Genomic DNA, 27,793 nt, shown 5'->3' with positions numbered 1-27,793 from the left:
TAAGCTAACAGGCCTAACGCGTTCCATAAGCACTGAAGCTTTTGCGTATTAGTTATTTATCTAACACCTTCGTAGATGTACCCACGTAGAATCCTATGATTTCAGTTCTGTTTCCTATGTGGACATCATCCCTCCACTCAGGAGGATCTTGAAAACATACCTTCAATGGTGTACGCTTAGGGAAATGCCAGAAAAGAAAAAAGTGAAAACAATGTGAGACTGTAAAATACGTCAATGATAAATGCAGCGGAACAGAATGTAAAATGTACACTAGAAAATAAGAAAACAATAGTTTTTCAAGGGCACTCCAGTTTTGGATACAATACAACCGTTATTAACTCTGAGATTCATACAGAGTTCTTCCAAGTATTTCAATAAAAACACAAATTTCAAGCATCTTCTAAGAACGGACCAACTTACAACTAATCAGGACCATGAATTTCAAAATACACATATTTATCTGACACAAAGTGCAAAAAAAAAAAAAAAATTCAAGCCCGAAGACATGAGACTGAAGATGGTGAACAAAAGCTCTCCGGGCATCACAAGGTTCAAGGACTGCATTTTCCTATCTTCCCCTTAGCGTTTAGAATCCATAACAGCATTGAAGGACACCATTCATATGCCAGTACCCACAAGATTCTAAAACAGTGGCGCGCATCACTCAAGGTTTCCACGGAGCTGGAGGCGGTGGGGGAGTGGGAAACATTGGTGGGATAGCAGAGAAAATGGTATTCTTGTCAATCCCAGGCTTGTTACCCGACAAAGACACCAGTGCTGCAACTAAACCAGCATTGCCTGCGAGCGTCGGCTCTGTGTAGTTGTAGTTAGTACGGACGTCTCGGAATCCATCATGCTTGTCTGGACCAGCAACCATGGCTCCAATAACGGTGTTCGGATTTGGCTTCTTACTATCTCTCCACTTCCATCCTCCCTTGCAATTATATTTGATCCTGTTCTTGGGAATTGATGCGCCACGGTGATGAACTTGTTTTGGAAAGTGATTACCAAAGCCCACAACATAGCTCATCTTTTGTGGATTCTTACCAAGAATGTAATCGATCTGCCAAAACCAGAATAACTCTCAATCGATATTCCAAAAAATGTTAAAGGAACATAAGAGGGCAAACTAAAAGTCCAAAGATTTTCCTGTAGTTTTTTTTTTTTACAAAATTAACAAAAGATAAATAAAGATGTTTATAGCCTGAGAAGATATATCCAAATTACCCATATTCTAGGATCCCAGATTAAATTTAGTAAGATTATAACATTGAATCACAAAAGTACATTGTAACGAACTATACTCTCCAAACCAATGAGAAAGAACTCATCCATAGATAAAAGTATAGTTAACTTTGGAACCATTAGGGCCCACAAACTAGTCCATTAGGAAAGAAATTGTAAGCCGGAAGGCTATCGATCACCAAAGTTTTGATTGGAACCAAACCCATATTGATTGATCACACCAATGTCGATTGCCTATGAAATAAACAGGTTCAATACATCGCATTCAAGCAAGACGACTTGGAAACTACAAGCGATCCGCTGAACCTTGACGTACATAAATCTGAAGCCAATCGAAGATCGAAGTCTCATGAAGATTGATGAAAGTTTCAAGAAGCCCAGAAGAGAAGATGCCTTATGAAAAATTTAGATTGTAGAGTCTCTCTGGAGTGAATTGAATGTTCTTAGCACGTAGGGAGGTTTAAAATAAACTTAGATATCTCTAAGAATAACACTCCCTAAAGTAGGCCCAAAGTCCGTAGAGAATTCCCTCTAGAAATATGAATTTAAGTATCCAGGGGAATTATGGACGTCTGGGATTATGGCGGACGTCCGTCTGAAACCTGAACATTTGTATTTGGATAATTGAGGAAATTACAGATGTCCGGGATTCTGGCGGACGTCCGTCTGAAACTTGAAAGTTCAGGTTTAAATAACTGAGAAAATTGAGGTCGTCTGGGAATCTTGTGGACGTCCGTAGACGGATTTGGGTGCACGTTTGGAATTTCAAACGGCTCTATTTGCCAGACGTCCGGACTTCGTCCGCGACGCCCAAGAATGCAAAAAATTAGGGTTTTTGTTTTCCAACCTATAAAAATGCTACTTTGAAAAACCTTAGACACATCTCTTGAACTCTTGAAAAGTTGTGAGCTACCATTTTTGAAACCCTAACTCTCACCTACTTCTTCCCTACCATTTATTGAGAAAAGAAGATACATTAACTTCTCTTGAGTGCCATTACTTTCATTCCCTCCAAGAGAGATTCATTAGGGTTCATGTTTTAAGTGAGACAAGAGTTTTTGCATAAGTTCTTACCTTTGTATTTGCCTAAACAAGAGGCCAGTGTACTTTTATTTCATTCTACCATTGTAAAGAAGGGCCGTGACCCTTGGAGAGTTTAAAGACTCATTTTTTGTAAGGAGGCCTCAGACCCGACTGTGGTGTGGAGTCCAGATAGTGAAGAAACCCAAGGACAACAAATTTAGAAGAGTGGGTAGGTCTTTTGAGAAGACCGAACCATTGTAAATCTCCGTGTTCATTGTGGTGTAACATCTACTATCTCTCTCATCTCTCCTAACTCTCGGTAATATCTTAAACCCTAGTCTTTACAAGTTCAAGTTAGATAGTTTCAAAGTAATTGGTAGAAATCCTTTAAAACAAGTTTTTCAAATCAACAAATTTTTATAAAACCTAATCCCCCCCCCCCCTAGGTTACCTAGTCTATTTTCACTTGGTATCAGAGCTTGGACTCTTAACATAAGATTTTGTTTCCTCAAAATCTTAAAAAAGTAAAAGATCATAGCAACCCCTCCTGAAAATGTCGAAGGACAATCCGTGACTAGACCACCCTATTTTAATGGTTCTAACTATGGATATTGGAAAACTTGAATGACCTTTTTTCCTTCAATCACATGATTATGAAATGTGGGAACTAATCGAAGATGGATATATTCATCCCACAACTCAAAGAAGTGAGTGGGCGGCCGCTCAAAAAAAGAGAGCCACCTACGCCAAAGGAGGAAACACAATCTTTTGTGCGTTATCTCCCGAGGAGTTCAATCGCAACTCCACTTGTATGTCGGCTAGAGAAATTTGGATAGCCCTCGAAACTACTCACGAGGGAACCACTCAAGTTAAAAAGACCAAAGTAAATCTTCTTATTAGTGACTTTGAAGCTTTTAAAATGAAAAATGATGAACCAATTTCCAAAATGTATACTCGCTTCACTAACATTGTCAATGAGTTGGAAGGACTAGGTAAAGTCTATTCAAATGAAGAAATTGTAAACAAGCTACTTCGATCACTTTCCGCTTCATGGGATCCGAAGATTACCGCCATTGAAGAGGCAAAGAACCTCCACACTATCCTCTTAGAAGAGCTTGTTGGGTCTCTCATTACTCATAAAATGAAGATAAAAAAGAGAGCGGATCAACAAGGTCAAAAAGATGACACTAAGAAGAAGGGCGTCGCATTAAAAGCCAAAGATGATAGTGAAAGCGAAAGTGAAGGAGAGAATCTCCAAAACCTAGGTCTTGCTCTTCTCACCAAAAAGTTCCTTCACTTTTCAAGGAGAAAGAAATGAAACTTCAAGAAAGACAAGCCGTCATGGAGAGAGAAAGACGGAAAAGAAGATGATCCTCCAAGATGCTTTAGATGCAAGAAAGTCGGACACATCCGACCTAATTGCCACCTAAACAAACATGAGGACAATTCAAAAAGGAAGATGAAGGAAAGGAACAAAAGTTTCGGTGCAACTTGGAACGGTCTAAGTTGCTCATCCGCAAGTGAGTCAAGCGAAGAAGAGGATCCAAACGTATGCTTCATGGCACTTGAATCCAACGAGGAAAAGGTATATGTTGAATCTCTTAATACTGATAATGAACTAGTTGAAAATGAGAATGACTTTAACAAATCCTTTACATATGATGAACTCTTTGATGCGTGCGAAAAATTTCAAGGTCTTCTTCTTGAAGTTTTGACGACAAAGAACTTGAAGAGTTCACTTGAGAAAATTATCAAAGAATTTGGAATTGTAACAAGACAAAGAGACTCTCTCGACTTAACAATTGGAAAGCTTACCTATGAAAATAACTCTTTGAACGAAAGAATTGAAAATCTTGTCTTGAAAAAAAAAGGAGTTAAAAGAAGAAAATGACAAGATATATGAAGAAGATATTGAAAGACTCTACCTTCAAAACAAAGAGTTGAAACAAGATAATGATAAGCTCCAACTAAAATTTTCTTGCAGAAAATCCAAACTTGATGAAATACTTGAGAGAAATTTTTCCAACGGAATAGCAGGTTTGGAATACCAAAAATTCCAAAAGAAAGAATCTCACAATAATAAGTTTGTCCACACTTGTCATATTGTGGGAGGATCGGACACTACAGTTATTCTTGTAGAATGAGAAAACAAACAAATGTGAAATATATATGGGTTAGAAAAGATGAATTGTATAATACTAACATTGAAGGACCGAAGAGAACTTGGGTACCTAAGTCAAGAACATGAACTTTCTCTTGTAGAATTGCTTGAAAGGAGAAATCATAACCGACAAATGGTACTTGGATACATGGTTTTAAATTTCGGCAGAAAACGAAACGAAATGCATATAGTTTCGGAGAAGTACAATATTTCGGCCGAAATTTCGGAAATTTCGGCCAAAATATTTTGTTTCAGTGAAACGTTTCTAGTGAAATTTCGAAAATTTATGTGAAATTTTTACAAGATTCCGTCCAAAGTTTCGTACCGAAACCGAAACGTTTCGGTTTCGTGGATGACCAAAATCGAAACCGAAATCGAGATTTAAAACCTTGCTTGATAGCGGGTGTTCAAGACACATGACCGGAGACCCTTCCAAGTTCTCTTCGATCACCATGGTAAATCAAGGTAAATTCACCTTTGGTGACGACAAGAAAGAAAAAATCGAAGGTACCATTACTTTTTAAGATATTACAATATCTAATATTTCGCTTGTGGATGGTATGGCTATGAATTTGCTTAACATAAGTCAACTTTGTGATGTTGGTAATGAGGTCACTTTTAGGAATGATAAATGTATTGTCAAAGGCACACACAGTGACACAGTAAGATTTACTGCCACTACAAATAATAATGTTTACACTCTTGCACTAGAAGAACTCACAAGCCAAAATGTTAAATGTCTTTCTTCTATTGATAACAACTCTTGGACTTGACATAGAAGACTAGGACATACACATGAAATTGTTATCTAAACTTTGCAATAAAGAAATAGTCAATGATTTGCCTAAGCTCAAATACTCTAATGACATGTTTGTAGAGCTTGTCAAAAAGGAAAACAAGCTAAAGATTCTTTTAAACCCAAAAGCATCATGTCTACCACTAGACCTCTACAACTTCTTCATATGGATCTTTTTGGTCCTATGAAAACTTGTAGCATCGGTGGCAAGAAATATGTATATGTTATTATTGATGACTTCTCTAGATATACATGAGTTAAGTTCTTGAGTGGCAAAGATGGACTTTTCAAATGTTTTTCAAATTGTGTAATAAAGTTCAAAATGAAAAGGTAACTATAACATCTATAAGAAGTGATCATGGAATTGAATTTAAAAATATTGACTTTGAAAATTATTGCACAAAATATGGAATAGACCACAACTTCTCTACACCTAGAACTCCCCAACAAAAAGGAGTAGTGGAAAGGAAAAATAGGGTTCTTCAAGAAATGAAAAGAACTATGTTAAATGACTATGGCGACTATGGCACTCCTAGACACTTTGAAGCCGAAGCCGTTAATACGGCTGCTATGTCATTAACAGAGTTTTAATAAGACCAAAAACTCTTAAAACTCCATATGAACTTTGAAAATGAAGAAAACCAAATATAAGCCATCTTAAAGTCTTTGGTTGTAAATGCTATATCCTCAATATCAAAGATAATTTCCATAAATTCGATCCAAAGTCGGATGATGGAATCTTTCTAGGTTACTCTAACCGTAGTAAAGCATATGGACTATATAACAAGAGAACCTTAATTGTGGCAGAAGTAATTCATGTAAAATTTGATGAACCTCAAGATCCCATGCTAACAATTAGTGATAAGGAAGAAGAAGTATCATAAATCTCTAGAAAACAATGATGCTAATGAAGTGACAAAAAAACTAATGGAAGCAAGTCTTGAAAATGAAGGAAGAAATAAACGAGGAAGAAGATGAAGAAACTTTTAACAACAAAGGAAAAAGAATCATGTCAAATCACCCTAAATTACAAATATTAGGTGATCCTTCTCATGGAATTAAAACATGATCTCATTATAGGACTATATGTGGAGAATTAACATTTGTATCTCATATAGAACCTAAATCCATAAATGAAGCAGAACAGGATGAATTCGAGATGATTGCTATGTAAGAGGAACTCAACCAATTAAAAAGAAACAGAGTTTGGAAGTTGGTTCCTAGACCAAAAGACGTATCTGTCATTGGTACTAGGTGGGTGATTAGAAACAAGTTAGATGAACATGGCAACATTCAAATAAACAAAGCTAGGCTTGTTGCTCAAGGTTAAAATCAAGAAGAGGGTATTAACTATGATGAAACATTTGCCCCGGTTGCGAGATTAGAAGCCATTAGAATGCTCCTTGCCTTTGCATGTCATAAAGGATTTAAACTCTATCAAATGGATGTTAAAAGTGCATTCTTGAATGGATATATAATGGAAGTGTATGTGGAACAACCCCCTGGGTTTGAAGAATTTAAATATCCTGATCATGTTTACAAATTAGATAAAGCACTGTATGGTTTAAAGCAAGCCCCTAGAGCTTGGTATGAAAGATTGACATCTATTTTGTTAAACATAAGATTTGCAACAGGGAAAGTATATAAAATATTCTTTATTAAAAGAAAGAAATATGACATTTTAATTGTACAAATTTATGTTGATGACACCATTTTCGATGCCACAAATGAAAGCATGTGTGAAGAGTTTTCCCAATGCATGAAAAATGAATTTAAAATGAGCATGATGGGTGACCTCAAATTTTTCCTTGGTCTTCAAATACATCAGTTAAATAATGGAATTCTCATTAACCAAGAGAAATATACAAAAGAAGTTTTGAAAAGATTTGGCATGGACACCTCTCTAGTGAAACCTACTCCCATAAGCACCTCTACAAAACTATCTAAAGAAGATATTAGTCTAAAGGTAGATCAAAAGAAATTTAGAGGTATGATAGGTAGTCTCTTGTACCTAACTGCCAGTAGACCTGACATAATGTTTAGTGTTTGTTTGTGTGCAAGATTTCAATCGGACCCAAGAGAGTCCCATTTATTTGCAATAAAAAGAATTTTCAAATATTTGAGAGGAACTCCCTCGTTTGGCCTATGGTATGAAAAGTCTGATACATTTGACTTAAAGGGTTACTCGGATGCCGATTGCCGAGTAGATAGAAAAAGCACAAGTGGAACATGTCAGTTTCTTGGGAGATTACTAGTCTCCTGGTTCAGTAAGAAACAAAACTTTGTTGCCTTATCCACTACTGAGGCAGAATACATTGCCGTTGGAGCATGTTGTGCACAAGTTCTTTGGATGAAAAACACACTAATGGATTATGGTAAAGTCTGATACATTTGACTTAAAGGATTACTCGGATGCCGATTGTTGAGTAGATAGGAAAAGCACAAGTGGAACATGTCAGTTTCTTGGAAGATTACTAGTCTCCTGGTTCAGTAAGAAACAAAACTTTGTTGCCTTATCCACTACTGAGGCAGAATACATTGCGGTTGGAGCATGTTGTCCAATTCACTGTGATAACACTAGTGCAATTAATCTCACCAAAAAACCTTCAACATTCAAAAACTAAACGCTAGAAGTTAGACATCATTTTCTAAGAGATCATTTCCAAAAAGGTGATATATCAATTGAATACATCCACACAAATGATCAACTAGTGGATATTTTCACAAAGCCCCTAAATGAAAATCGTTTATGTGATATCCGTAGTGGTCTTAACATTTGGAGCATGACTCAAGTGTTAGAATTTGATATTCACCATTGAATTCTTCATCATGCTAAAGACGCCTAAACTATTAACTAAAAATGCACTCAATTAGTGCTCATGCCCACTTGTGGGAACAGCACTATCATCTTAAAATTAAATCATTAAAATCTTTGACCTTTGGGTCGGCATCTTTGTCATGAAAGCATGAAATATGAACTATGTGAGCAAGTCTCATTGGCTATTGTTTGTCATAAACCTTGGTGTATATGTATCTATCTAGTAGCATCCTTTTTATACACCATTATGTTCCTTGAGCTCTCTTATAATGTGCAAAAACTAGCTGAAACCTGCCCAAAATCATCAAAAACTTCAAAATCAGCACCTTCTGGGTTGGCGGATGTCTGTCATCTTCCGGACGTCCGGGACGCGCGGAAGAGGCGGGCGCCCAGCGGATGAATGAGATAAAAACCTCATTTTTTTCACTTTTTCCTTCATTTCTATTTTCACTTTCACTTTTCCTCTCCTAGTTTTCACTTCCTCCGGCGAGCCTACTTCCTCCGACGAGTTCGCTTCTCCCGCCGGTTACACCTTTCACCGTTCTTTTTCTTTTTCCTTCTTCTCTCGACTAGCATTCATGATGCCTCGCACTCGCACTACTCAAGGGGAAGGGTCGTCCCAAGGGCGAAACAAAGGGAAAAGGGCGAAACAAAGGGAAAAGAGTCTGAGACCAACATCGGTCTCCCTCTCCTCCACGACCACCTACGGCATACTCCGAGCTCATGATTCAACAAATCCCCTCGCAGAAGATTTTGAGCGGTCGCCGAGTCGATACGATCCCATATTCTCGCTTTCCTCTCGTGGAGCACTTCACCACCCTTGGATGGGAAGGAATACTTACTTATGAAGATCCATGGTACGTATATCCCTCTCTTGTTTATGAATTTTACACTAATATCCGTATATCCCTCTCTTGTTTATGAATTTTACACTAATATCCGGATTTCCCTAGAAAATAGAACCTTGACTACCAAGATTCGACATAGGAAAGTCAAGTTCACCCTTGCCGAATTTGCCAAAGTTTCTCAACTTTCTAATGAAGGGGTGGAGAAATTTACTTTTGGCCCAATGATGGCATTGCCTCCACTGGCATCCCTCCCTCCACCGTTTATGCCGGTATCTGCAAGGCCTATGACCCTTCCATTATTATTAAAACTCATCATCTTTCGAACACTGCCCGTATCTACCACTTGATCATCTACAATAACATCACCCCTAGGGCCGGGTGCAAGGATGAAGTACGCTCTCTTGAGGTGTTTCTCACCTTCGCCCTTCTCACCAACACCCCTGTCAATCTTGCGTATGTCATTTTTCGTCACATGGCCCAAGTTCCAACCAAAGCCCACACTCACCTTCCATATGGTCTTCTCCTCAACCGCCTCTTTACCTTTCTTGAAATTAATCTTGCAAATGAAAAATCCTCCGTCGCCTCTGTCGACATTGAATTGATCACCCTCCGTCGCATGCTCCTACGCATGACGACTTCGATGATTCTGAGGATCTTCATGACGAGGATCCTCCTGCCGCACCTTCAGTCGATCACGTCCCTCCTCAGCCATTCTCCTACACTAAGGGTCCTCCTCCACCCATATTCAATGGCACAGCACGTGACTTTGACATTCTATACCGCGGTCTTCAGCGTTCCTTCACGCACCATTATGATAGGCTCAGCACTCCGTGGAGCAATTTCGCTTGGAGAACAAGGCCCAGTATGACAATCTTTCTGGATCCATCGAATTACTGTCCATTGATGTCTCGCATCTTCAGGCAAACTTCACTCCGTTCCAGGAAATCCACTTTGCCGCACCACCACCACCACCATCAGAGGATTAGGGCTTGGGGTCCTATTATGTTATCTTGCATGCCCGTACTTTAGTTTACACTTTTCCTTCATTTGGCATGCATTATTCAGGTTTACATACTACTTTTTATCTTCAGCGCATAACACTTGATACCATCTACGGTGCTTTCTAGCTCCTTATCTTGGCTTGGCTACTTTTTATTGTTTAGATACTTCTTGTATTTGGATGGTATGAATGTTGTGAATGACTATGTTTCTATCGTGTTTGGATGCTTATTGCTTATTGCTATTGTGAATGCCATGTTTGTCTCAATTATTCCCTTTTTGCTTATGTCAAAGGGGGAGAAGATATATGTTGCACTTGCTTTTATAATTAAATGGAATGCTTTTGCAGTGCTTAGTATAATTTTGTACTTGATTGATATGTAATTGAAGTCTTCCAATCTAACTGGCTATTATTGAGGGGGAGCTTCTGTTGAGGGGGAGCAAACATAACAGTTATTCCTTTCTCCTACCTCTCAATCAATCTGGGTTTTGCCATCAATAAAAAAGGGAGAGATTGTAAGCCGGAAGGCTATCGATCACCAAAGTTTTGATTGGAACCAAACCCATATTGATTGATCACACCAATGTCGATTGCCAATGAAATGAATAGGTTCAATACATTGCATTCAAGCAAGACGACTTGGAAACTACAAGCGACCCGCGGAACCTTGGCGCACGCAAATCTGAAGCCAATCGAAGATCAAAGTCTCATGAAGATTGATGAAATTTTTAAGAAGCCCAGAAGAGAAGATGCCTTATGAAAAATTTAGATTGTAGAGTCTCTTTGGAGTGAATTGAATGTTCTTGGCACTTAGGGAGGTTTTAAAATAAACTTAGATATCTCTAGGAATAACACTCCCTAAAGTAGGTTCAAAGTCCATAGAGAATTCCCTCTAGAAATATGAATTTAAGTATGCAGGAGAATTACGGACGTCCGGGATTATGGGGGACGTCCGTCTGAAACCTGAACATTTGTATTTGGATAAATGAGGGAATTACGGACGTCCGGGATTCTGGTGAACGTCCGTCTGAAACCTGAAAGTTCGGGTCTAAATAACTGAGAAAATTGCGATCGTCCGGGAATCTTGCAGACGTCCGTGAACAGATTTGGGCTCGCATTTGAAATTTCAAACGGCTCTATTTGCCGGACGTCTGGACTTCGTCCGCGACGCCTAAGAAAGCAAAAAATTAGGGTTTTTGTTTTTCAACCTATAAAAATGCTACTTTGAAAAATCCTAGACACATCTCTTGAACTCTTGAAAAGTTGTGAGCCACCATTTTTGAAACCCGAACTCTCACCTACTTCTTCCCCACCATTTATTGAAAAAAGAAGATACATTAACTTCTCTTGAGTGCCATTACTTTCATTCCCTCCAAGAGAGATTCATTAGGGTTCATGTTTTAAGTGAGACAAGAGTTTTTGCATAAGTTCTTACCTTTGTATTTGCCTAAACAAGAAGCTAGTGTGCTTTTATTTCATTCTACCATTGTAAAGAAGGGTTGTGACCCTTGGAGAGTTTAAAGACTCGTTGTTTGTAAGGAGGCCCCGGACCCGACCATGGTGTGGTGTCCAGATAATGAAGAAACCCAAGGACGACAAACTTGGAAGAGAGGGTAGGTCTTTTGAGAAGACTGAACCACTATAAATCTCCGTGTTCATTGTGGTGTGGCTTCTACTATCTCTCTCATCTCTCCTTACTCTCGGTCATATCTTAAACCTTACTCTTTACAAGTTCAAGTCAGATAGTTTCAAAGTAATTGGTAGAAATCCTTCAAAACAAGTTTTTCCAATCAACAATTTTTTATAAAACCAAATTCACCCCCCCCCCCCCCCCCCCCTCCCCGCCCCTCTCTCTTAGGTTGCCTAGTCTATTGTCATAAATCAATCGGTATACGGTCGACAATGACTCTTTTAATCCATACGTACAACTTTGTAAACATTGAAGCTCGTGAAGCCATGTGTATTTCCAATTTTTGATTGAATGACATGGATCGAGGACTTCTATCAACTTTAATGGTGAATATTTCTTCATTAGTTTTAATTGGATCTCAAGAACTTGAATAGTAAATTGTTAGACTTTTCACGTAAAATGTCCGCTATACTTCGGAATAACAGCTAACTCGAGCTTTTACTAGACAAAAATCCATTCTTTAAACAAGAAAACATACCTGAGTCCTGGCAAAGTTACGCAAGTACTCTGTGGGGAAGAAATTTGGTCCACAATACCATCCTGGTGTATCAGCAGCATCAAGATAATCACTATAAACTGAGGCAAGAAATGCTGCGTTGACTATGTACTGAAGGGGCTGAGGCCTTCCATGGTTTAATTGTATCAAACCTCCTGCAACAAATTTGAATATTGATATTCTACATTTACAAGAGGAATGTACAATTGAGAAAACGGATGTGGCAAACCTTTTGTTCTGTTGAAACTGGTAAAATTTGGTAAAAAAGAGCACATAATAATGTTGGTCTGGTTGTGGAAAGTCCTCAACATTTCTTCATAAGGGTATCCAGGACTCAAGTATAGTCTCAACCTACTCAGAAGAACCTAAAAGCAAGATAATCAAGATGATAAGTTTACCATGAATAGGGCAGAGTTTCAAAACTCTTTTTTTTTGGCAAATTTCATTCAAATACAGTCCACAGGATCTTCCATAATGCAAAACCTCATATTTTATAAAGAATGTGATTAACTGGCAAGTCCGTATAAGTTGGAATGTATAGATAAATTTAAGCTATAACTTAACTCCAAGTTTAGTTATACTAAAGCAGAAAGAATATGCATCCAAAAGATGATTCAATAAAGGTTCACGTACACATTCTGCTAAGTGCCCATGTCATGCTTTGGTAAGCATTATTTTCTTCTCAAAGTAGGAAAATGCTATAACTCAATTCCAAGCTGAATCATACAACTGCAGAGTAGTGTGCACTAAAAAGTCCAACATTTTTTTTGAAAAGTGACAAAATGTCATTGATAATATGAGGAATACATTGGGGACAAGGAGTCCCAACTGGCATTACATAATATCAAATAAATCTTCCAACATGATTTGATAAATGTCCCTTAGCATACTTCTAAAAAGTCCAACATGATTTGATAAGTGTTTATGTACATGTGCTGCTAAGGGCCTGGGTCAATCTCTAATAACCTTCTTTTGCCTCTCAATATAATTTATGAATATCATGCATAGAGAAGGACCACAACATACCATTGGCAGTCATGTGACACCACACTGAGTCATATTATTAGTTGGCCCTCCAGGATTCTATGACAGAGAAAAAAAATTTGAAAGATAAATTTTTTTATTCATACTAAGCATTACAACTGGACGGGACCAGGAGTCCCCTGTAATACAAAATATGAAGGGGCAAAGGAGCAACTCCAATGCCAAAAAACAAAAACAGGACTGCACCACCGGTGCAAAAAGTTTGCTACGGCCTCCATTGAGGCACCCTCCTCCATCACCCATTACATCATCAACATCAAAAACTTCCTTTTCCTCCAAAGCTACCCCTCAGTGAAACCAAAGACTCATGAACGAAAAGAACAGCGAAGGTATCCGAGGGATAAATCCCCCAGCAGCAAAGAACCAACATCCCTTAGCATACTTCGATACACTTGCTACCGCCGTAAAAGAAACATCACTAAAATCAGAAGAACAGACCAACAAGGTTCCAATAAATCCTTCACAAAAAACCTTCAAAAACAACCCCTCTTCCATCATTTCTTAAGAGCTTTGAGCTCCCTACTACCTCTGGCTGGAGTTTTTCCTTTTTCGGCCACATCAATTTCCAGAAACGTTCTTTCGACTTCTCCATGTTCTATTCAAATCCGATCCCCAGAGCCTTACCCACTTTCGACATCTCATCAAATTCCTTCTCCTGCTTCTCCTCAAACATGTCAACATCTTCCCCTTCCGACTCGATCTCAGCCCTTCCCAAACAATCTTTAATCTGACAACTAAGATCAACATCCATTGAGTCTCTTGAAAAACCCGTTTCTCGAGATGGCCCCTCACTACCCTCATCATCCTTTTTATCTTCTTCCAATAATCCCTCTTCCAGCACCTTCTTTTCAGCCTCCAAATTTCTTTTGAAGAAGGGGATTTCAGTTACTGGAGCACAGATTTCTGCCAAAGATTTCTTGCCCGTTAGCTCTTCTAACTCCTTTTCCTTTCCTTTGGCATCTTCTTGAAATCTCTTCCATTGAAGCTCTATTTAAGCCTGGGCCACCTCCCCTTTCAAGGCTGAAACTTGACCCTCTCTTTTAAAAGACCTTTTTTCCTCCACCCCTAAACCAACTTCCTGCGCCATCTTTCTTTTTTACTTGACATCAGCCCTCTTGTCATCTCCTGAGGAAGAAGACCCCCAGCCATGTTAAAAGTTTAAAGTAATTTGAGAAGGGAAGAGATGAATTTCCCTTTTTCTCTTTTCTTTGACGCGACTGGTAGATTGCCTATTCACCCGCCTTTTATATAGAAAAGGACCAACCTCTAGGTTCCTTTCAAAAGAAGGCTTCGAGTAATTATTGCGCTCGAAACCATAACCTCGGTGCATGAAGGGGAGAGAGGTATTACGAAGACCTTTCATATACGTCTTCTCATTCCTGACACGGTTCCAGATTTGGGGTTCAGAGCAAAAGATAGCTGATTCCTTTTCTTGTGAAGATATATATATATATATATATATATATATATATATATATATATATATATATATATATATATATATATATATATATATATATATATGAGTTAAGTGAAGCTACACATACGTGTAGCTAACTTAGCTACACCAACGGCTTAAAATACAGTGGGCCCACATTGTTTGGGTGATCCAAACCATTCATTTGATAGACCCTCACATTGATAGGGTGTGCCCAAAAAATCAGCTCCATAGGATCATCCCCACCCTTCAAACTGTGGAGGCAAAAATGGACAGATTTGTGAAGGTTTTTACGCATCCATTTTTGCCTCCACAAATCGTAGGGTTGGGATGATCCTATAGAGCTGATTTTTTGGGCACACCCTATCTATATGAGGGCCCATCAAATGAATGGTTTGCATCACCCAAACAATGTGGGGCCCACTGTATTTTAAGCCGTTGGTGTAGCTAAGTTAGCTACACGTATGTGTAGCTACACTTCTCTCTCTCTCTCTCTCTCTCTATTATATATATATATATATAGAGAGAGAGAGAGAGAGGAAAGTGAAGCTACACCGCCAGTCTAGCTAACTTAGCTACACCGCCGGCTTAAAATACAATGGGCCTCCAAACCATTCATTTGATAGGCCCTTACATTGATAGGGTGTGCCCAAAAAATTAGCTAGGTAGGATCATCCCAACCCTTCAAACTGTGGAGGCAAAAATGGACAGATTTGTGAAGGTTTTTACCCGTTCATTTTTGCCTCCACAAATCGTAGGGTTGGGATGATCCTACCTAGCTGATTTTTGGGGCACACCCTATCAATGTGAGGGCCTATCAAATGAATGTTTTGGATCACCAAAACAATGTGGGCCCATTGTATTTTAAGCCGGCGGTGTAGCTTCACTTTCCTCATATATATATGAGAAAAGGGTTCCTTAGCTCGAGCGCAGATAGCTTATCTGCGCTCGAGTGCTGGAGAGAGAGGGGGGGGGGGGGGGGGGGGGGGGGGGGGGGTGTGATCCTAAGCATTCATTTGACAGGCCCCATCATGGATGGGGGGTGTACAAAAAATCAGCTCCATTGGACCATCTCAGGGTGTCCATTTGTGGGGCCAAAAATGGACAGATACTGTTTGTCCACAAATCTGCCCATTTTTGGCCCCACAAATGGACACCCTATGGTGATCCAATGGAGCTGATTTTTTTATGGACACCCTATCCATGAAAGGGCCCATCAAATGAATGCTTTGGATCCCCCGCCCCCACCAAAATGTGGCCCACCCTTGTTTCTGCACTTGAGCGCAGAAACCCTTTCCTCTACATACATATATATATATATATATATATATGTGAGTTAAGTGAAGCTACACATACGTGTAGCTAACTTAGCTACACCGACGCCTTAAAATACAGTGGGCCCACATTGTTTGGGTGATCCAAACCATTCATTTGATAGGCCCTCACATTGATAGGGTGTGCCCAAAAAATCAGCTCCATCGGATGATCCCAACCCTTCAAACTGTGGAGGCAAAAATGGGCAGATTTGTGAAGGCTTTTACACGTCCATTTTTGCCTCCACAAAGCGTAGGGTTGGGATGATCCTATGGAGCTGATTTTTTGGGCACATCCTATCTATGTGAGGGTCCATCAAATGAATGGTTTGCATCACCGAAACAATGTGGGGCCCATTGTATTTTAAGGCGTCAATGTAGCTAAGTTAGCTACACGTATGTGTAGCTACATTTCTCTCTCTCTCTCTCTCTCTCTCTCTCTCTCTCTCTCTCTCTCTCTCTATATATATATATATATATATATATATATATATATATATATGACATATGAGTAAACTGTTGGTGAGCTTCAGCGTATGGTGTGCTTAAGCTCCCCAATCACATGTGTTCCACATTTCCTGTGGTGATCCAAACCATTCATTTGCAAGGCCTTATCATAGATAGGGGGTGTACCAAAAATCAGCTCCATGGGATCATCCTAACCCCTCCATTTGTGGAGGACAAAAATGGGGCAGATTTGTGTCTGTCCATTTTTGTCCTCCACAAATGGAGGGGTTAGGATGATCCTATGGAGCTGATTTTTGGTACACCCCCATCTATGTAAGGGACTTTCAAATGAATGCTTTGGATCATCCTAACAAAGTGGGCCCCCATGTGATTGGGCGCTTAAGCTCACCATAAGTTTGGTGAGCTTAAGCGCACCAACGGTTTCCTCATATATATATATATATATATATATATATATATATATATATATATATGAGGAAAGTGAAGCTACACCGCCGGTGTAGCTAACTTAGCTACACCACCGGCTTAAAATACAATGGGCCTACATTGTTTTGGTGATCCAAAGAATTCATTTGATTGGCCCTCACATAGATAGGGTGTCCACCAAAAATCAGCTCCATAGGATCATCCCAACCCTACGATTTGTGGAGGCAAAAATGAACGTGTAAAAACCTTCACAAATTTGTCCATTTTTGCCTCCACAGTTTGAAGGGTTGGGATGATCCTATGGAGCTGATTTTTGGTGGACACCCTATCTATGTGAGGGCCAATCAAATGAATTCTTTGGATCACCAAAACAATGTGGGCCCATTGTATTTTAAGCCGGCGGTGTAGCTAAGTTAGCTACACCGGCGGTGTAGCTTCACTTTCCTATATATATATATATATATATATATATATATATATATATATATATATATATATATCCCTGACCGCCTTATCTAACATCGGGACCTGGCGAAGATTGTTGTCTTGATTTGCGTCCCCTCTTCTTGGGGTATCCATAGATAGGACTCCAGGTATGGGCACATTTAATGTTCCGTGCTTATCCATCTCAGATAGTCGGCTTGCATTAAATCCAGACTGCCTTGGTCTAAGCGCGTCAGCCAAAGTGGTTTCAGCCACCATAGAACCTATTTCAAATTTTAATTTGGGTTCTAACGGTCCTTTCTGCCCCATCCAGCGAGAGAGGTTTTTTGCCTTTTCAGGCCTCCTCATCGGCGGCCCACTCTTCCGGCACCGGAAAAACAGAGCCATTATTTTCCCCTCCATCTAAATTGGGTGCAAAAACCATCTGAATCGAATCATCCTCAATTTCACCTACAGGCATACACCTAACCTGATTTAAATAGCTCTTACTCTCCACCTTTAATTTAATAAAATGTACCACAGATTTCCAATGTGAAGTAAGGACCTTTGCAGAAGCAAAAGCCATGCAATAGTCATGATTCCCTTATAATTGGACCTGAAGAACTTGTCCAAAAATCCTTCCCAGGGCTTCGACTCTGGATAGAGACTACGCATGGAGAGGAATATTGTAAAACCTTAAGCAAACCGTCTTTGCACCAGTGTGAAGGGCCGAGTTCCAGGATTGTAGGGAAGCGATATAACTTCCCAGAGCATCTCCCCCCTGTCGAAGGACCCAACATGCTTGCTTCTCTGATTCGAACCTGAATAGAATCTCTGTTGCATTTGTTAAATTACCAACTTCTCCAAAAGCTTAAGCTGTTAGAGAAAGGCGTTATTTATCTTTTATACTTTAACACTCCCCTGCACGTGTGGCCTACTTGGCAAACAAGTGGCACATGTGGTCCCACTTTGGGCCGACCATCGCATGTGGATTTTTGCTATCCGGGAGATTTGAACTCGAGACCTTTGGCTCTGATACCATGTTAACTTACCAACTTCTCCAAAAGCTTAAGCTGTTGGAGAAAGGCGTTATTTATATTTTATACTTTAACAGCATTAATTACAAAAGGCTTAGGTAGTAAAGGCATATCCCAAACTTTTATGGCCAACTACCAAACCTCATGAAGCTGCCATGAAGGTTCATGCATCCCACTAAACACTTTTTAAGTTCCTTCTTGCATTCCTCCACCTCTTTGCCAGATATAGAGATTTTTGGGTATCTCCCATTAAGCCCCAACTCAAGGGCGTTCTCCTCCTCCCCCTTTCCCCGCAAAGTATGACCCCCTTCTCCTCCTATTAGAACACCCTCTCTGGCTGGCACACATTTTCTGCATTTACTGCGACTACCAAAGTTGTAATATCCACAATCTACACACTTCCAATCTCCAACAAGATTTGTGGTCCATGTTCTGAGATCCTCCGCCCATGTTCCTAAGTTTCTTCTGCGGCTAGATAGGTTTCTCCTGAGGTCAGCAGGCCTCTCCCCCTCACTACCGATCCAAATTCGCACTCCCAAGAACTCCTTGGTGAGGACCGAGGTGCGGGATTTAAACTTCGTCCATTGCCTAAAAGAACCAGACTTTTCCTACAACAATCTCTATCAATCTCCAGCGATTGAAGGGCTTAAAAAACAGAATAACCAGCCACTATAATGTCTAGATACACATCTTTGCCACAGCTATTCTGTACCCACAGCTACAAGTTCCCTTGCCTATGTTTCTACCCTAAAAGAGGACGGGGAACTCTCCCGACGATAACCAAAGAACTCCCGCACACCCATAAGAAGACCAGATGAAAGGAACTTGAAGGGCTTGGGCCCTAGATGTCTAAGAGGAGACTATCTCGCCATAGAAGATCCTCGCCGGCACCATGATCTCGCCGTTTTCGACTGAGTGTATAGGGAGACTCTTTTTATAGGAAGAGCATACTGTAATGACAGAGAAAATGATCAAGCTAAATTTTCTATGGATACAACTAGAATAGTTAAAGAAAATACAATGCCTTATACTTTCCTATGGGAAGAAGGATTACATTCAATAAAGAGAACAGCATATCTCTCAATCTACTTGATGTCCTATTCAAGCTACGAGTGAAGTTGGCGAACCGAATGGAAAAACCAACAAAGGGATTTCTTATGGGAAGGAGAATCGAGCAAAAGACTAAAACATCTCATGAAATGGGATAAAGTGAGCTGATCGAGGAGACAAGGTCTTGAAATTTGCTACATGAGAATTAGAAATATAGCTCTAGTTGGGAAGTGGTTATGAAGATTTAAGGAAGAAAAAGATGCATTATGGCACACGATCATTGGGGATAAATATGGGGTTGGAGGGAGGGGGAGATTAGGGGTACACCGCTTTGAAAAGTTTCGGGAGTACTGAGGTCCATTTGTGCATTAAGATCCTATGTTTATGTCGAGTTGGAATCGGTGAGGGAAGGGGGGAGGAGGTACTAGAGTTTGGGGCGATGTCTCCATTGTGCCATACTTTTCCGAACCTCTACAGCTTAGCCACGAATAGAGGGGTAAGAGTTTGAGATTACCTAGAGAGATGGGGGGATGGGTCTTTTTCACATGACATTATAGAAGGAGCCTTAAACAAAATGAAATTGATGATTGTCTGCTTATCTATCTCGGTCGCTGTTGCCTTTAATTAAAATGATACATCTTTCAAAAAGAAGAAAAAAAAAGAAATTGATGATTTTTCTAACCTTCCTGGGCTGCTTAACCATTATTTGTCTATCCAGGTGCCTGATAAAAGAATCTGGACACCAGAATGTGCAAGGTGCCTGTTGGATTCATTTCCTAAGAGATCCTGAACGGAGTAGGAAACTCCCTATTGCTAAGATATGGAGTGCGGCCTTAGTACAACCTAAGGTAGTGGCTTCCATGTTGACGTTCGTATGGGAAAAGATCAACACTTGTGATAGGCTTAAACGGAGATGAATCATTCTTGCCAGTGGATGTGTATTGTTTAAATCAACGGTAGAAAATGTTGACCATCTACAGATTAATTGTAACTTTGTGTGTAAAATGTGCAGTAGGAATTTACGATTGCTTTGGAATCGCATGGGTATTCCCGTACTCACTAAAAGAAGTGGTTCTCAAATAGGAAAGATATCCTTTTGGCAGAGCCACAAAAATTCTTTAGAATAGAGCAAGTATTCCCGTCCTCACTAAAAGCAAAATCACGAAGCATGGAAAATAATAAATGCATGCATTGAAAATGAGTAGGAGAGAGAGAGAGAGAGAGAGAGAGAGAAGTTGCTATAGTATTCTCGTCTTCATATTTTAAGATAGCAAGAAGTTGCTATCGTATTTTTACGGTGCTTCGGAATAGAGTGGGTATTCCCAACCTCACAAAAAGTAAAACCCTGAGGCGAAGGCGAATCATCCTAGATATAACTGGGCAAAAGTAAGCAAGAAGTTACTATTGTATTCTACACTAGAGATTTTGAAATTTTGGAGGAAAATCATTTGGGAAAAAGACTTTAATAACAAAGGCAACCATAAATGGTTTCCTTCACAGAGAATTTATATGGTGGCCGACCGTCAAACAACAAGGGCAGAGAGAGAAAAAACTCTCCCCCTTGATTTTTTATCCAGGTCAAACCCCTTTTCTGACTTTCCCCTTGATAAAAAATCAAGGGGGCTGATATTTTCTCACTCCGCCCTTTATATGTAAAGGGCGGCCACCAAATAATTTCTCTCCTTCACAAACTAGATGGCTAGAAAAGGACTTTTACGGGAGAGTTTGTGGGAAATCTGGTTGCCGGGTATATGTGTTTTTCGTGAATCTAGCGGGAGAACGATCAAATCTTATTTGGGTCGCGGGGGGGGGGGGGTTGGTCGAATGAAGCAAAAGCAAGGGCTCTTCTTTCATGGACTAAAAAAAATCTTCTCTTCCTCACTTGACAGATATCTGATATTTGAAGCGGACACCTCAAATTCAATCGGGTGGGAAAGAGGCGAGGGGGTGGACTATGGAAGTTGGTGAGAGTCATTAAGGAAATTCAAGATCTGTGCCTTAAGCTTCAGCCACAGATCTGTCATAGGCATCAGTCACCAAATATAATGGCAGATGCTTTCACTAAGCAACGAGTAAGCACAGACCGAATTTTTATATGAGAACTTTGCTTCTAGAGAATGGATGATATTGGTGTTGAAAGGTAGTAAGAGTAGGGATAAATATTTACCGACTACTTTGGGATTTCAGGTGGTGTTAAGCACGATATGCGTAGGAATAATGTAATGTGAGGAATTTTAGTATAGTTCCCAGCTAAAGGGATCTCTCTTTCCTGTAATTATGTTTTCATTTTAATAAAGTATATTTATTGCTCAGTAAGTTGAGAGGCATCTCACTCAAGGACCAGCCTAAGGGCATCATCATTCAAAATTTCTAGAAACTAAGAAATTGGTAGCAGTATTAGGTGAAAGACATGTAACCTATCATGGGTATAACAGACTACAGTTGGTAATTCCTAATGTCACAGGAAATTTCTTCATCACACAAAAACTGTCACATGTTCAAGTGCAAAAGATCACATGACAGATTGTTGATTGCATGCACCCATCACAAAAGAAAAGCGTGAATATACACATAGAGTGACTCTAGATCTATTAATTCTCTCTATAGACTATTCCTTCCCATGCATATGGACGTATTTCACAAAACTTTATGAGAAAGAACAAATGGAACACAAGAGCACAAAAACAAAAGTCGGTAAGGCCAGCAGTGGTTTTGATCTGCAAAATGACGAGGCAATGTGCAGTTTCCTGAGGCCTATACATTCAGAAAGGATCACCAACAGTGACCAAAATCAAGTGCAATGCCTATTCCAGAGCATATATGAGCATATATGTAAGCTTTGTTTATAAGAATAAAGAATCCACAGAGATGCCAGTATCCAACGTTAGAACCTTAATTAGTACTCGAATAAATAGCCACTTTGACTTTGAAGGGTCGAGTTATGATGGTAACTCATTATTTTTCAGAAGAAAAAATCGAACAAAATTTCAACTTTTAAAGTTCTAATAACATGAACAAGTATTAAACTGCAACTTAAGTTCACTCAGAATCATGTCCTCATGAGTCCTGGTAAAGTTTTCAGGTTTTAAAGCATTGCGTTCTATATCCTCTGCTTCCTTGCCAATCAACTACAGTGTTTAAAGTAACGACAATAACAACGCAAAATAAGAGATTATAGGCATCCATACTTACTTGAGCACCAGTAAGCTTGTTGTCCCAACTGAGCACACCATAATCTGGGCCACCCCAGAAGGCACCAGCATGTTTTGCAAGTTTCGGATGAGTAGCCAATTGGAGGTAGGAGGAATTTCCTGTAGCATAATATAACCAGGAAGCACCCCACACATACTCATCCCAGTAACTGGTAGAGTTATAGAAAAATGAAGCATCAGAGCCTCCTGGACTATATAAGCCTCGCTGGTCCCTCGAAAACTTGAACAGTGTTTTAGCACCATGGACAAGCTTTTGGGAGTAAGTCTTGCTGTCCTTGAAAACAATAGATGCAGAAGCTAAGGCAGCAGCCATTTCTGCGGCAAGATCAGAGCAGCTATGGCATTCATATACAGGACGCGGGTAGTCAATGTCCTCTGGTCTCATCCAACAGTAATGGTCATTAGGATTAGGCCCCTTTGAAGTATCACCAACGCCAACCTACCAGAAAAGAAATGAAGTGTATCAGACCGTGCGTTGGGAAGCAATGAACTGAAATCAGAGCACTACAACATAGGCATTCCAAATAATACAGGTTCGGCCGGTCTTATTGTAACAAACTGTGAAACAACCAATTACTCCAAAAGATTAAGCTGTTAGAGTTGGTGTTATATAATCATTTATACTTCAACACTCCCCCTCATGTGTGGCACCTCTTTTTTGGGTTGGCCATACACGTGGAACATGTGACCCCACTTTTGGGTTACACAAGTTTTTTTTTAATATCAAGGAGTTGTTGGGTTTTGAACCCAAGACCTTCCATGAGGCCATGGTTTTAAATTCCGACCGAAACGAAATGAAATGGCCGAAATATTTCGGTTTCGTCCACGGCCGAAACGAAATTTACATGAAATCGTTTCTTTACAAGATTTTGGCAAAATTTCACCGAAATTCCAAAATTTCGCCAAAATATGACCTAAATGTCGGTTCCAAAATTTCAGTTTTAGCCTTTTTACAAAATTTCCATAGAAATTTATGAAATTTCCCGAAATTCATAAAATTTCCACCGAAATAGCCGAAATCGTCAAACTTTACACTGAAATTTTATACATTTCGGTCGAAATTTGAAAAAAAAAACGAACTCATTTTGATATTTTTTACATGATTTCGGCCGAAATTCAGTGGTGGCCGAAACCGACACCGAAACCGAAATTTAAAACCTTGCATGAGGCAATAGCTCTGATACCATGTGAAACAATCAATTACTCCCAAAGCATAAGCTGTTAGAGTAGGTGTTATTTAATCATTTATACTTCAACACAAACATTGGATCAAGCAACTCAGTAAGAGGACTTGAATTGAAAAAAACAAAACCCCACCTCAAATATAAGGGGCTTCATGAAAAACGCTACAAAAAATCCAGGAGCAAAATCAATGAAATTACCTGTGCAGCAATCCTGTCTATAGTGTCGGCAGAGGAATTGAAGGTCTTGAGAAGGTAATCACTCCCCCATTTTATGATCTCCTTGACATGGTTGAGCTCCCCAGCAGCTTCATATTTTGCACTGTACTCGATCACACTCCAGCTCAACATGGTCATGGCAAAAGATGCAGGAAAGTTGAACTTTATTGCATCTCCTGCATCGTAAAATCCCCCCACCAAATTCTTATTGACCCCAGGATCAGACAGACCATCTTTCATACCAGAATTTCCCCTCCATGAGACGTTGTTATGCTTTGGGAGAGGTCCAGCTGCGAGTTTTGAAGAAACCCCAATCATTTTTCTCTTCCATGAAAAAATAAACTGTTCTCATCTCATAATAGATAATCGTGAGAGGATTATGAAGATGCCCATGAAATGCTCTCAACTTCAACAGATAGCTTTGTGGATGATTGTCAGCCAATTAAATAACATTTGAACAATTTGCACATAAACAGAGTAGTTTGTGAAACTAAAATAATAATAGCAAGAATTAGAATTAGAAAGCAGAGAAAAAAACACTCTGATAGATCCTCTTATTTTCTAAGCATATAAGAAAAAACAAATTAATTCTCTGCATGCACATAATGATGTTTTGTGCCTAGACGGGTCTCATTAGAATTGAATCAATTAGTAGATTTAGAATATATCAGATCTTTTTTTTGAAAAAGGGCAACAGAATATATATATATATATATATATATATATATATATATATATATATATATATATATATATATATATATATATATATGTAAAAACAGAAACGAGGTGGTCCTGAAGGAACAAAGATAATACAAAGATAGCAGTACAATAATTCAAGGAGGTAGATAGTCAAAGCACTCAAACGCGGCCCGAAAGACTCCTTCCTTGGCAAGGGTGAGAATATATCAGATCTTAGAAGATCTGATCATTGGATGGTAGATTAGGCATTCGGGTAGATAAAGCAGCTAGGATTGATTTGGATACTAGTCAATATTAGGTAAATCTTTATTTATTTATTTCTTCATGAACCGGAAATGCCCAAACTTTTGTAGTTCAAAGAAGAAATAATGGCTCCTAATGCTCGCTTCTGATGTAACCTACCTCTAATAGTCTAATTTCAAATGCTTTCTTAAAATGTTTCTTTAAGAAAACCATAAATAATCCATTTTGCTTTCGAAACCCAGATGATTTCACCAAAAATTGCATGAAGAAAGTGTGTGTGTGTGTGTGTGTGTGTGTGTTTAGTGTTTCATATGGAACTGCAACCAACATCATTTCACTCGATCTATGACTGAGATCTCAAAAATGTCCACCAACTAAAAGAGAAATAAAAAATTATCCTCTCAGCTTCAATGAAAGGTGACATAAAAGGATCTATCTCAAACAGCAGAAAATTCAACCTCACCGCACTAAGATCATAGTAGGAAAAAAAAAGGAAAAGGGAAAAATAAAGCCCGTGCTTCTAATTAAGTTTCATAAACCCAGATCAGATCTGATAAAAAACAAGAATTTTTTTAATAAAAAAGCTCAATTTTTTCTCGAAATCAAAAGCCAGATCCGACAAGAAAAAATGCAAGGTAAAGGAGAATCAAATATTGGAGTCTGACAGAGAAAATAGACATGCAAACATGAAATAGGCAAAAAGACATTGGAGAGAGAGAGCGTATGAAATTGATTTTTCTAGACCTGACATAGAGAAAAAATAATAGATCTAGTTGAAAATGAGTTGGTGAGAGAGAGATTCACATAAAAATGATGATCAATAAAGACAAAATTACATACATCTCTGGGCATTGAAGAACATGAGGGCCTTATGAAGTGCCTGTGTGTAATTGTCAGGTGGCGGAGGGGGGTGGTGATGACGTGGTACTGTCTTGATGATGAGAGTGATCAGACCGGCCAAGAAGCCGGCGACCAGCAATGTACCAAGGGTCCAAACGAAAACCTTCCTGCTAACAATGATACACCCCAGATCTACATACTTCTTCTTTTTCTGCTCGCCGGGGCCCAACAACCAGCTCTGCTGAGTCTCATCCAACGGCCGAGACAGTGCCGCCCGGTCGAAATCCTGCAAATTCCGGCTCCGATCATCATCCGTCGCTGAATCCGCAGCATTGATCTCCAGTGGCCCTCCCCATGGATCCCGACCGTACATACTCATCTCTCCAATTTCAGATTTTGCTCCTGCTTTTCGTGCTCTTGCTTTTTAACAGATCTAGAAGCCTTTTTTTTTCTTTTTTTTTCCTTTCCCTTCTGCTGTTCTTCAGATGAGACGAGGGATTTGGAAACCAGGAGCGTAGGGGAGATGGTGGTGGAGGAGAATGGAAGTAAAAGCATCTATATTATTTAGTGGTTGGGTAGTGTACTTTTTTCACATTTGGTCGCTTCACAATCACTGCTTTCTTCACCCAACAAAACATGGAGACTCCTGTTTTCCTCCTCATATTATTTTATATTTCTTCCTACCTTAACTTTTTTTAAATTGGGAAGTGATTAATTTTAACTTTTTATTGCTACTGGCCTGGGGAAGACTAACCGCAACTGCTCATTGACCTTTTTATTGGTAAATGATAAATTCGCACCCACTTTAGGATAATTCGCTCCACTGTAACCTTAAATAAACGTTAAGAGTCCTTTAGAGTGGTGCGAATTATCCCGCAGGGTGCGTGTTTGTCATCGCCCTTTTATTTTGTCTTCTTCTTCCACTTTTGCTTGACAGCCCTGTTTTTTCTCTTTGCCAGTAGGGGAACAGATGGGATGGTGAGAAGTAGGTCCCACATAATTTGAAATCAGGACCGTTGATCTTGATTATAAGCAAAACACTGTTCGATGTTATTTTTGGGCAAGTAAGCTAGCTGGGGTTTGGCCGACCCCTACCAGTTAATTAATGAACGATTCAATGTTTCTTTAATACGCTTTGTTACTCGGGTATTATAGTTATGCTTCACTCTGTATTTGGAATACATCACTTTCTTGATACCGACACTTCACCTCTTTAAAGTAGCTGTTAAAATCAATAAAATTCCGAAAACCCATAAAACAAATTGGAAGAATTTAATAAAGCGTAGATGCGAAGAAAGATTTTCTACCGAATATTCGATGGGTCAAAATGTACCAAAAAAAATCTTTACTGGGACTCGTATTTTCTACATAAACTAATAAATAATGGATATGGTAAGCTGTCGGTGGACTCTTGGTTGCTGGTGGGATTTCTAAATCTATAATATAAATAAGCGAGCCCCACCTTGTTTTGATAATGGGACGGGCTCACCTATCACGTGGTTTAGCATGTTTTAACTAGTTGTCAAAGGAGAAAAATACGGAATGCGAGCCGATGTTTAGTGAAAATACGGATGACATGCATCTTTTAAAACAATAACTAAAAAAGGGCTAAGCTTCAAAATCGGGTGGGATACCCTTCTAACTCCATCAGGACTAAGGTGTACTCCTTGGAAGTTGGTCCTTCTGAAATGATGTCAATCATCCTCGTATGTTGCTCCATTTTGCTTGCAGATTCGTTCTTCTTGTATCTGTATTGTGCCGGTGGTGCATCTACATTATACCGGTGGGTATCTACATTATACCGGTGGCATATAGTATTCATTTTTGGTGGCACACATTTATGTACCGTTGGCGTACATTTGTTGTAACTATTTGTATTATCCTTCGAAGCGTACCGGTGGCGTACATACTTTGTACCGCTGGCGTACCTGATTGAAAGGGCGCCATCATTATGAAGCGTCATTCCAGGAGGCGGTAAAATCGAACCGTCACATTAAGTCAATTTATTTGTGCCTTGGGTTCTTCTCTCTCATCCCGTTCGAACCGTCCCCAACTCTCTTCTCAAAACAATGGCACTTACACCAGGGCTCTTTGAGGCTTTAATAGTGGACGTGGACTCG

The 27,793-nt window shown here is 39.4% G+C and overlaps 1 protein-coding gene across 1 annotated transcript; it reads right to left on the bottom strand.

The window, feature by feature from the left end:
- Nucleotides 1-278: 278 nt before the first annotated feature.
- On the bottom strand, nt 279-26,336 carry LOC143880259 (endoglucanase 9-like). The gene is made up of 6 exons (XM_077383095.1): nt 25,674-26,336; nt 23,871-24,178; nt 22,469-22,927; nt 12,307-12,442; nt 12,060-12,232; nt 279-1,063 (listed from the first exon to the last, which is right to left on the bottom strand). Exons 1-6 carry the CDS (start codon nt 26,050-26,052, stop codon nt 665-667), a joined length of 1,854 nt encoding a protein of 617 aa, XP_077239210.1. The 5' UTR covers nt 26,053-26,336; the 3' UTR covers nt 279-664.
- Nucleotides 26,337-27,793: the final 1,457 nt, after the last annotated feature.

The sequence above is a fragment of the Tasmannia lanceolata genome, unplaced genomic scaffold (genome assembly GCF_043159265.1).
Source record: "Tasmannia lanceolata isolate RefF3 unplaced genomic scaffold, GAP_Taslan_0.1 ptg000006l, whole genome shotgun sequence".
In the NCBI taxonomy this organism is placed as follows: Eukaryota; Viridiplantae; Streptophyta; class Magnoliopsida; order Canellales; family Winteraceae; genus Tasmannia; species Tasmannia lanceolata.
The sequence above is the reverse complement of the archived record's forward strand: the minus strand, read 5'-3'. Positions and strand labels throughout refer to the sequence as shown.